Source organism: Muscardinus avellanarius (assembly GCF_963383645.1).
Source record: "Muscardinus avellanarius genome assembly, chromosome: X".
NCBI lineage: Eukaryota > Metazoa > Chordata > Mammalia > Rodentia > Gliridae > Muscardinus > Muscardinus avellanarius.
In genome coordinates this window covers 44,076,942-44,089,211 of record NC_137792.1, presented here as the reverse complement: position 1 = coordinate 44,089,211, position 12,270 = coordinate 44,076,942, and the positions used below count along the sequence as shown (strand labels likewise).

Sequence of the window (12,270 nt, the reverse complement as noted above, 5' to 3'; positions counted from 1 at the left end):
TTCTAGAAGATTCCAGTCAACTACAGGTTATATGAGCTAAAATGGCTAATGTTCTGGAACATTCCAATAAAAAAAATGTTATATGAGCTAAAATGGCTGACATTCTAGACGATTCCAGTCAACCAAAGGTTATATGAGCTAGAATGGCTGCTGTCTGACCACATGTTTGACAGAAAATATTTTCTTCCGGATCAATTGCCAGTATCTCCCTAAATGGAAGTTAGCTGCACGATAAACCTGCTAATAATTGCATATGGAAGAATCACTAAAATAGTGGCTGAAAAAATTGGCATCATATGCATGTTTGACTGATATCCCAAGAAGAATTGATGCTACTAGGCTTTGAGGTTTTTCTTCAGTCTGATCCCAATCCATACCTGTCTACCTTGTGCTCTCCAATCAGATCTGTTCATGTTCTTCACGTGCTCTTCTCCCCACTGCATACAACGCAGCCTCCTCTGCATGTGAGCCCTTTGCAGCTTGGTGCTATGGCAGAGATGAGAGTGTTGGGGCCAGTTTCAGATTCAGAGGCCAGCCCAGTCCTTCCCTGCTCTCATTCTACTGTACTAGTCTCAGCTCCACCAAGACATACAGGATTCATTCCCAAGATTCTATGGGACACACATTTTGGAGATATATATAGAGTCGAGCATGGTGGTGTGTGCTTGTAATTCCAGTACTAGGGAGGCTGATCACAGGATGATCACAAGTTTGAGGATATCCTCAGCAACTTAGCGAGACCCATAGCAGCCTAGAGAAACTCTGTTTCAAAACATATAAAAAGGTCTAGGGGTATAGCTTGGAGGTAGATTGCCCCTGGATTCAATCTGTAGTAACACACACACACACACACACACACACACACACACACACACAAATAGCTATATGAGCTTGGAGGTATATTGTCCCAGATGTGTGCATACCACTTCCATACATTGGCCAGCAGAAATAGTCATATGACCCCAACACAGCAACAAAGGTGGCTGGAAATGGAGGGGAGTACGTGGAAATCTGGCTTTTGGCAAATATTTCCTCATCCACCTTTGTGGACTAGGACTCCTAGAGGGGAAGATACTTGCCCCAAGTCACACCACCGGAAAAAGGCACAATTGGAACCCAGACCTCTCTTTTTCGGAAATAATACATTTTTGACCAAAGGATGTCCAGAAGAAATTTGAGAACTGGATGGGAACAACACAAAAACGGGAGCAGTCTGATCAGGGTGCTAACTCTGGAGATGAAACCACTGTTTTTCTCATTCTTGCGTCAGTTTACTTACTATCAGTAAGTTTCAAAGACTGAGGAGAGAACATGTGAGTGACTAAGAGTACGTTGCACGTCTACCCCTTGGCAATCTCTGTTTTGACAGAAGCAGGCAGACCTCTGGACATGTCATTCTGAGAAGGCTATCTATTGGTATTCTATTAATGCATAACAAGTGACCACGCACCAAGTAGCTGAAATAGTTATTTTTTAAAAATCTCTTAGCTATTGTAGGTCAGAAGTCCAGTTATGACTTAGTGGAGTTCTCTATTCAGGCAAGACCGAAATTAAGGGGTTGTCTATCCTTTCTGAGGCCTTTCTGAGGCCTTTGGGGAAGAATCTGTCCCTGCAGCCACAGGCCCGAGGTCCTGGTTTCTGTGTTGCCTTGCTTAGTTTGTAGAGGCCTCTCCTTGTTCTTTTCCATGGAACTCTCTCCATTTTCAAACCCAAGAATGAACAATTTCCATGCACTAAATTGCTTTCACTCTCCCGATTTCTCTTGCCAAGAAGAGTACAGTCCCCTTCAAAAGTCTCACCTGATTAGGTAAGGACCACCCAGGATAATTTCCCTATTTTAAAGGATCTCTCTCCAGCAAACACACACACACACACACACACACACACACACACACACACACATATATATATATATATATATACTGTTTTAAATATTTTGAGAGTAATTTACTAAGACATTCTCCTACAGAAAACAATATAATAATCAAAATAAGAGCACTAACTGATGCAAAATTTCTTATTCTTTTTCCCTTTGTGTGGTACTGGGGATTGAATCCAGGAGCAGTCTACTTTTGGGCTATACCTCCAGCCAGACCTTTTTATTTTAAAACAGGGTTTTGCTAAATTGCTGAGACTGGCCTCCAATCTACAATCCTCCTGTTACGATTACAGGCATGCACCACCACACCTGGCACAATATTGGTGTCTGAACTAAAGGCTTTATTCATTTTGCCAAATGTGCAAGTATTTTGTAATCATAAAAGGGGCAGAATCCAGTCTGGTCTGGGGTGTGATGGAGGCACAGTGGCCTCCAAAAGCCTGCAGGAGGGTGCAGTCCAGAGGGATGGCGCTAAGGGTCCACAGGCATGGCCTCTGTGGCTATCCCCAGGCCCTGATGGTTCATGCTCCTCCTCCTTCCAGTTCCCTGGATCTCCCCAGTGACCTTCACATACACCTCTGGCATGGCCAGAACCCCATTATCCCCTAAGTGAACTCGGCCCGGGCCTGGGACTCTTGGCCTCTTCTTTGCCTGGCCTCCTTGGAGGACCCACAGAGCTGCAGCAGCCCTGCTAGATTAGACCTATAGGGCTGTTTCCTGGGCCACGGGGGTTGGGGGAGGCCACAGAGATCGCCTCTCGCGTCATTCCCCATGTACAAATGAGCCACTGGAGCTGGGAGAACCAGAGCCGGTGAGGGGTGGAGCCGGCAGGACACCCCCTTGGCCGCCCGTGGACCTGGCATCTTCCCGCGCACCACACGGCTCCCCTGAAGTTGCTCCCCACCCGGCAGACACAGTCTGCACATGGTGTGGAGCCAGGGTGCGCACGGCCACGGGGGCGGAGGGGTGGTACTTCAGGGAAGATGATGTATGGACACGTGGCTTGTTCTTTTCTGAGGCTGCAAAGTGGAGCCCATCTACCTGGACGTGGAGGCTGTGAACACGCACCGGGAGAAGCCTGAGGTAGGTGGGGCACTCTACTCCAGCTGGATGTGGAGACAGCTCGCAGTGAGAACACCCTCCCCACAGAAAGGCCATCCCAATCCCACAGAACTTGGAGCACCACTGGAGGAAGGACAGGCACCCAGAATTGCAGGAACCAGGCTAAGACAATTTCAGCCCCAACGGCCTCAGGTTGAGATTCCTCTGGGGCCTGCCTGAGAGTCAGAACCTATACCTGGCTGAGAGGACAAAGGGGAAGGGAGAAGCTGGCCAGGGTGGTGCTTACCTATAATCCCAGTGTTTGGGGGGGCAGAAACTGGGGGATCACAGGTTCAAGGCCAGCCTCAGAAACTTAAGAAGAATCTTTTCCAAATAAAAAATAAAAAGGGATTGGGGTATAGCTCAGATTCAATCCCCAGTACCAAGAGTAAAAAATAAATAAATAAATAAATAAATAAAAAGGAAAAGGCAGGGCATGGAGTGGGGCCCCTTATCAACTGCTGCCTCTGTCCTATTAACCCTGGTCTCTCTCCTCAGAATGTATACATGTGGGAAACTAAGGAAGCCCAGGACATTGTTCTCCCACAACTGAACCTTTCTCAAGGGGAAAACCAGGACCTCTTGCCTCTGGGGGACTTTGTGCACATGCCCAGATACCACCAAGGTTCTAAGGAAGTCATGGTAAAGACCTAATTTCTTCCTGCTCTGAAGGAGAGCCCCACTTCCAGCAGAAACCGGCACTACATCCAGCCAGGTCCCTGTTCAGGGTCATAGCCAAAGGTTATCTTACTGCATGGAGCTTTGTCTTACTTTCCTAATCCTTGTTCTCTAAGCAACAAAGGCTCCTCTCTTCCTGTAAGATGGGAGGCCTCCTTCGCTGTTCCTAACACCCTGTGGCAAAGGCCAGTTCTGTGGGGGTAGGGGATTGTGAGGGGCCCCACTGGGACAGACTCCTGGGCTTCATTGCCAGAGAAGGGAGGAGTCAGACCTAGGAGCCCATCCCTTTACAGGCAAAGTGGCTTCAAGTGCATTTCCTTTCTCACAGACTTTGGCATTTGGCTGTTTTTTTTTTTAATGGAGATTTAAAAAACCAAATGGCATTCTACCTCTGAACTACACTACCAGCCCCCCTTTTTTGTGGTACTGGGGATGAAACCCAAAGATATTCTACCTCCCAGTTACACCCTCAGCCCTATTATTATTTATTATTTTTTGGTGGTACTGGGGTTCTTGGAAGCTCTTCTACCTCCAGGCTACACTCCCAGACCTATTTTTTTTATATTTATTTGGAAACAGGGTCTCTTAAGCCAGCAAGGCTGGCTCCGAACCAGCGCGATCCTCCTGTCTCCACCTCCCAAGCACGGGGAGCCACCACGCCTGGCTCAACCCTATTTTTTATTATTTTTGAAACAAGGTCTCACTGAGTTGCAAAGGGCCTAAGTAGCTGAGGCTGTCCTCGAACCATGATCTTCCCATCTCAGCCTCCCAAATGCTGGGAATACAAGCGTGTGCCACCTTGCCAGGCCCATTTATTTTGAAAGTCTCACCAAGTTGTTGAGGCTGTCCTCAAACCTGTGATCCTCCTGTCTCGGCAGCTCTGTGTTCTTCCCCCCATGGACAAAATAACCAACATCCCAGTCTACCAAACCACTGACCCCTCATAGCTTCAACTCTTTTGTCTTAAATCCAACTGTCTCTCAATGCTGCTCTAGGGCACATAGTAGTCTATCATGTATGAGTTAACCTGATACTTCTTGAATTACGCTACTGCTTGGGTCTCATTAATACTTGTGGCCGCTGATTCCTCCTTTGGTTCCCAAGCCATTAGCTGTTTCTGCCCTCCATTCCACTTGTTTTTAAACGGATCTACCCTATAGGTTAGAGCTGATGGTCTCTCCCATTAAATATGTTGATCTCTCCCTAAATATAGAAAAAAAAAAACCCAGAACACATCTAACTCACTTTGCAATTTCAACGTTTATTTCTGAATACCAAAACTTGACAGCACACAAGGAAAAAAAAGCCATAGACAGAGAACAGCAAATAAATTTATCTTGCATGCCACTTTTAATCAACAGGATGTGGCTCTCTAGATAGCTGTGTTTAGAAGGAATCCGAGGCTTCGGCCTCACTCAGGGGAAAGACTTGTAGCTGATGAGCAGTATCTGTGAACATAAGAAAAAAGAAAACAATCAGTGATATATATCAAGTAGGAAGGACCATACACATTATGTTTACGGTTCCCTTACCTCCCTACCAAGGGTTTACTCTCACTCTTGGCTCACGTACATAAATATAACCCCACCAACCCTATATCCTCTAAGGATCCTGACTGCCCAATCTGGAGTGATGGACCTACCGGACATCTCACTCGACCCAGAAGAAACCGATGGCACCGAAGTTGGCGGCGAAGTTGGCACTGCCTGTACCACCAGGGCCAATGATGGGGCCAGCGAAGGTCTGAGGAAATCGGGAGCGAGCGTTCTGGTGGTATCTGGCCCAGAAGGTAAACGGGATTCTGGACCACGGATCTCCGAAATCTCCTTCCTCATCCCAGGTCAGCAGCTCAAACTCGATGTCATCCCAGCTCCAGGGCCCAGACACGGCCTCATCTCCGATCCCCATGCGGGTTCTTGCTTCAGCTCGGGCCTCAGCCTCAGCAGCAGCAGCATCCAAAGCATCCAATGCCTCATCTGCAGCCTCCATGAACTGGGCAGTCCAGTCACGAGGGTCTCTCTTCTGAACCTGAGATAAGGAACAGAAAGTAAATCTTAAAACTCACATTTAGAATTGATCTAAGTGTCCATCAAAAGATGAACAAATTAAACAAATCATAGTATATATGTGCAACAGAGTATTATTATGATCCCCAAAAGGAAATCCCGCCATTTTTGCCAGTATGGATGAAGGAGAGGGCACAATGCTAAATAAGGCAGATACAAAAAGATAGATACTACATGATCTCACTCATATGAAGAATCTTAAAAACAAACTCATAGAAGTAGTGTAGAATGCTGGCTGCCATGGCCTGGCGTGGGGTAATACTGGTTAAAGGGTGTGAAGTTCCAATTAGATAGGGATGAATAAATTCTAGAGATCTACTGTACAGCCTAATGGTTATAGTTAATGACTATACACTGTATACTGGGAAATTGCTGAGCCAGCTTTAAGTGTTCTTACCATACAGAAGAGTTATGTGAGGTGATGCCAGCTAGTATGATTTAACCATTCCACAATGTATACATATATATGTATGTATACATTTTTGTGGTACTAGGGATTGAACCCAGGGGCATTCTAACTCCCAGCTACACCCCCAGCCTTATTTTACTTTGGGGTCTCACTAAGTTGCAGAGGGCCTTGTTATTTTTCTGAGGCTGGCTTTGAATCTGAAATCTCCTGTCTCAGCCCCCCCAAGTACTGAGATTAGAAGAATGTGCCACCATGCCCGGCTAGTATGTACAATTGAAAGTAAATAACTAAGCTGGGCATGGTGGCGCATGCTTGTAATCCTCATACGTGGGAGGCTGAGACACGAGGATTGTGCAGGTTCGAAGATAGACTCTGCTGGTTTAAGAGACCCTGTTTCCAAAAAAAAAAAAAAAATATATATATATATATATATATATATATATATATATATATATATATATATATATAATAGGTCTGGGTTCCATCCCCAGTATCACACACAAAAAAAAAATGAAAAAATCCCCAATACTTAAAAATCATGTTGTATCCAGTGAATAAATAGAATTTTTGTCAATTATACTTTAGTAAAGCTTAGAAAAAATAATACAAGTATTAAAAACCTAAAAAAACCACACAAAACCTCTAATAGTATCAGTTAATATCCATTAAGCAACCCATTTTGTGTTATTGCTTATGTAACAAAGAGACCATACCTAGGATCTCATTCCTGTTCTGGGCTTTTCCCAGCCAGTGGAACCTCATCCCTTAACCTATCAATTGTGGAGCCGTGCCTCCATTACCTCGGCAATGAATCTCAACACCTTCATCTTGCTAGTCTCATGGTAGGAACGGAGGCCCCAGAGAAACTCATACTCAGGAGGGTTGCTGTTGGGCACTCGTCTGTAGTCCAGGTATCTAAGAGAGAGCAAAAAAGTTTGTGTCTACCTACTTAGAATGGCAGTCCACCAACGCACAATAATCCGGGTTTTTCAAACCCCTGATTTCAGGTAGAAACTCTCTTACTCCACACTCACTCCTAAATATAAGCAGGTTATTTACTGTTTCATGATCAGGCCTTTGAATTCCTGGGCCAGTGAGTCTGTACTGGGCTATCTCAAGTGCTACAGGGGACACTTGTGTACATATGGTCACAGTAAGGACAACACTAATTATACCCCCTCTGCCTAAGTTCTAGGCCCAGGTTCATATGGTCTTGCCAATAGGCCCATTGCCATGATTATGCTACAGTACAAAAGCTTCCACCTGCCCCAGCATTGGGAATGTCTATGTGGGGATGGTAGACAGGCATCACTTTTAAGACCACTAGACTATATAGATAATTACAGTTTCAAGGAGTATATTCAATACTCCCGATTACAGATGTGATTCTGGGAATTTGTGTACAGGTACAGTGTATGAAACAAATGTGAAAAGGGTATTCTGAGGCAGATCAGCACAGTCAGAGTCATGAGGATCAGAAAGGACCCTTAGTCATTACTTACTTCTGCTTGACAAATTCGTAAGTAAGAAGTTTTCTCAGATCTCCAAGGAGGGGATGTCTCACCCTGATAGTAAAAAAAAAAAAAAAAAAAACCCAAAAAAGACAAAGAAAAGAAAGTCACAATCAGAGACTACAATTTTGCCCAAAGAGGAGCAAAGAGCTTTCCAGCACAAGATCAGAGATGAGAAAAGAGGCAAGAGATTTCAGGACTGTTTCCCCGTCCACCCAGGTCAGATCCTTGGGCTCTGGGCCTCCCCGAACCAAACGCCCCCAGACCACCATGTTAACACAATCCTGGGACCATCCTCTGTTGCCAAAGGATGATTCAAACAGGCAAAAGTTGAGCGAGCCCGATCATACCCAGGACGCAGTCCCATCTTGCGTAGTGCCTCCCAGAGGACAGCTGCAATGGGAGGCAAGAGGAGACAAGGCACGGAAAATGAGCATGGAAATCAGGCTGTAGCCAACCCCCAGCTGCAAGTCCAGCTACTCACCCTCGCTGGCGCGGTTGCCATTCATGAAGATGATGCCCAGAATCACCAAGAGGAGACCCAGCTTGGGTGTGTCTTTGGTCCTAAAGAGGTCATGAAACAATCTATTTTCGGTAGCCATTTACTGTATGAGATATCCTAGCCATATTACCTATCTTGCTTTCCCAATGATCCTCAGCTAGGGGACAATTAGACCCTATAACCTGTCATGTGACCTTGAATTACTTGAAATTCCCCGAGGGGGAGAAAGGCCATGTCCCACCCCCTTTCCCATCTTACGTTCCCAGTATGCCAGCCAGGGACTCAGGAGTGCTGATGAGGATGTACAGATGTTCTTCTTTGTCAATTTCTTTCAGTTGAATCCCAAATTTCTACAAAGGTAATAAAGAGACTATGAAAATCTGAAATTTATTAAGCTACCAACAGGCTGCCACACTTGCCACCTCCCTGTCAGACTGGCCCTAAACTCCCAAGATTCTTTAAAATTAAAACTCTCTTCCCCATTATTCTTGTCTCTCAAGACTGCATCTTCACCTTCTCCAGGACAAAGCAAGCACGTTCAATGATTTCTGGGTAAACATCAGTGTATTCTCGGATGATATCTCTTAGCATTTCTGTAAAAAAGAAGATGGAGAAACTGGGCTGAGAGAGGGCCACAGAGCAGCAGCCCCTTTGCCAGCCCAGGTCCTGAGAGGTGGAAAAGAAGAGCTATGGAAGGGGGGAAACAGAAGAGGAAAGGACATAGTTGCATAGGGATGCACATGGAGCACAGAGGTAAGGGGGCCTACCTGAACGCTTGATGGGCACCTTTGTGTAGTCTTTCAGCATCAGGTACTTGACCAACTTATTTGCCTGCAAAGATAAAGAAATCATTAGTTATCTGGTATTTGTGGAAAAAGTGGTTATTCACTAACAGAAAGATAAGAATAGAGAGAATGGGCAGAGAAGTAGCACCCTTACTCTTTCCTGAAGAAGGGCCACATCTCGGGGCTGAGGGGCACCCTGGTTCTGTGAGGCACGCGAGTTGGAGGAGGGGCGCAGATTAGGCGAAGGGCGCAGGTTCTGCCAGTCAGGTGGAATTGGCCAGTCAGCAGGGATCCAGTCGGGTGGAATTGGCCAGTCGGTGGGAAACGACCAATCAGGTGGCAGTGGCCAGTCGGGTGGTAGAGGCCAATCGGGAGGGCCTTGCCAGTCTGGAGGGCCCTGCCATCCAGGGGGGGACTGCCATCCAGGGGGGCTCTGCCATCCAGGTGGATTCTGCCAGGCCATTGGGTTTGGCCAGACAACAGGACCAGGCCAAACAATGGGGTTGGGCCAGATCACCGGGTTCTGCCAGATCACCGGGTTTGGCCAGATCACCGGATTCTGCCAGGCAACTGGATTCTGCCAGGCTGGTGGGGTCTGCCTAGCTGGGGGGCTCTGCCTCGCTGGTGGGGTCTGCCTGGCTGTCTGGCTCTGCCAGCCAGATGGGTTTTGCCATGCCAATGGGGTTTGCCAGAGCACATTAGGGGGTGCGCCAGGTGGGTTCTGAGTGGTCACTGGAACTGGTGCAGATCTCCAGGTCCCTGTAGCTGGTGGGGCCCGTCTCTGATCCCCACTGCTGTTCTCTTCGACATTCAAATTGTTGATCTGCATAACCAGAGAAAAGAAGAGACCAATGTTACTAGTTGGTCCTGTGTTCTCACTCCATTCTAGGAAGGTCCTCTGAATTCTCACCTGTAGTGACAGTCTGACCCCCTAGCCACTGGTTACCCCAAACCCTGGATGTGTTTTTCACTGTCTTCCAGGTAGGAGTTTCAACTCTAAACCAGGCCAAGAGCAACCCAAGGGTGTGTGTGTGTGTGGGGGGGGCTGAGGCTCTTCCTATATGCCTATGTCCACCACTGGGCTCTGCTTATATCATCACTTAAGTCATTTTGCCTCTCTGGGACTTAATTTCATTCTTGGTGAAACTAATATTATGATCTTTAACTAATAAGAGGTGCCTTTAAGATTTAATAAGATAGTCTGTGTTAAGTGTGCCCTAGCTCAAGACCTAACATGGTGGCTGCTATTAAGATGTAAAATAAGCGGGGAGTTGTGGTGCATGCTTGTAATCCTAGTACTTGGGAGGCTGACACAGGAAGATTGAAGGTTTGAGGCCAGCTCTGGCAACTCAGTGAGACCCTGTTTCAAAATAAACAAAATAGGGGTGGAGGGTAGTTTGGAGGTATAATGTCTCTGGGTATGATCCCCAGTACCACAAAAAATGTGAAATGAATTGTAAATAGGTTAAGTATATTATCTATGTCCATATATTATTTCCCCATTCCTTTGATGACAGGACAGAAATAAACATTTACCTCAAAATTCTCTACAGCCTAGCTCAATACAGGCAATTACCTGTATTTTTATTTAGGGAAAAAAATGAACCTCAGAGTAGAGAGAGCCCAAAGTAAGGTGAAGTTAGCAGGGATCTCACCTTGCGGGTCCTCTTGCCCCGAATTATAGTCCGGGACTCCAGATTCTGAGCCTGGGAACCATCTGCTGGTGTGTGCCCAGCTGCACCGTCAGGTTCAGAGACACCTGAGTTGTTCTCTAAGTCAGCCTGGGAGGTGGCCATTTTGGCCTGGTTTACATTCTGGGGCTTTTTATCAGCTGTAGAAGCCTTAGTGGTATTATTCCAGGCCTTGAAGCCTGTTTTAGGCCGATTGCTGGCCATTTCCTTGACATTTGAAGACCGAGAGAAACTATAGGGGGCACTTGCGCCCACCTTAGCAGTGGCATTCTGGGCCTTAAAGGCCATTTCAGACTTGTTAGTAGCTAATTTGCCTGTGCTTGCTGTCTGAGAAAAATCATAGGCGGCTCTTGGACCTTTCTGTGTAGCATTATGGGACTTAAAGGCTGCCTTAGGCTTGACACTGGGGATCTCCTTGGCATTATGTGCCTGAGAGAAACCATAGACACCATTTGGGCCCTTTGTGGTGGCATTCTGGGCTTTAGAGGCTGTCTTAGGCCTAGCTGCAGCTGCTGAGACCTGAATGTCAGCCATCTCATTGGCAGTTGGGGGCTGTGAACTCTGGGGACTCGCATTCAGCACGCTGGCAGCTGCTGTGGCCTGGTTGGTAGGTGGAGCCTCTGAGATCTGGATCGCCTCCATCAAGGTCTGCATAAGCAAGGTGCTGTCTTCAACAGAGGCATCCGCCTGCAGATACAGGGGGGAAAATGAAATCTCTGAGCCTTGGTTGCAGGAGGAGGGGGGAGGGGCGAGGTGCAGCAGGGGAGCTGCAGGAGGCGCTCTGTGCAGAATCAGGAGGGCCCAGACACATCTAGGGGGCAGACGAGGGTCGGAGGGAGGCGGGGCGGGTACTAAACGTGGGAGAGTTCCAGGCGGCGGCAGGGGGCAGGATGAGGGGTGCGGCGCGATCCCGAGCCGGCTGGGGGCGCTGACCCAAGCCTGCGTGGGCTCACAGCAGGGGCCCCGGGGGGCTTGCGGCGGGAGCTCAGGAGGCGGGACTGGGAGTGGAGGATAAGGGGGGTCGCGCACGGAGTGGAGGGATGCAGGAGAAAGGGAGGGTGGAGGTGGGAGGTTGGGGGAGGGGGCGTCAGACTGCTCCACACGCGTCGGGACCGTGGAAAAAAAAATGGTTCCTTACCCAACCCGCATTCTCTGGGCAGATTGCCCTGACTACTAACAGGGTCTCCCCTTTCTCTGAGCAGGGACTGACGGCTGAAAAGGACGCCCCACCCCCCACCCCCCGATAAACGCTGGGAATTTGAAAGACAACGGGGTCTGGGCACGAGAGGGCAAAATGGGAGCCGGCGCGTGGGCGAGGGAAGGGGCGGCGGGCGGGGGAGTGTCCCGGGGCGGCGGGGGGCGGGCGCTCACCTGGAAGCCGCGGAGGCCCGCGCCGCGGTCCGCTTTCTGAGCCATGGCTCCGGTCCCTCTGGCAAGAGCGGAGCCTGCGGGCGGCGGGGAGAGGGGCGTCACAAACAAGGGGCCGAGTCCGGGACGAGGCGGGGGTGCCAAGGGGCGGGGGCGGGCGAGGCGTGGGATCGGACAAACGGGCCGACTCGGAGCGGGAAACGCGAACCCGCGTCCGGACGGCGTTGGGGAATGACGAGACGCTGACAGGAAAGCTTCGAATTGGGGTTCGGAAAAGATG

General features: G+C 48.3%; 1 protein-coding gene across 1 annotated transcript; it reads right to left on the bottom strand.

Moving 5' to 3' along the window:
* Positions 1-5,308: 5,308 nt before the first annotated feature.
* On the bottom strand, positions 5,309-12,065 carry MAGED1 (MAGE family member D1; the record flags this gene model as incomplete). The annotated part of the gene is made up of 11 exons (XM_080719113.1): positions 11,994-12,065; positions 10,587-11,309; positions 9,086-9,754; positions 8,914-8,977; positions 8,660-8,739; positions 8,405-8,496; positions 8,129-8,208; positions 7,995-8,037; positions 7,636-7,698; positions 6,934-7,048; positions 5,309-5,686 (listed from the first exon to the last, which is right to left on the bottom strand). Exons 1-11 carry the CDS (start codon positions 12,036-12,038, stop codon positions 5,309-5,311), a joined length of 2,352 nt encoding a protein of 783 aa, XP_080575239.1. The 5' UTR covers positions 12,039-12,065.
* Between the last annotated feature and the right edge of the window lie 205 nt (positions 12,066-12,270).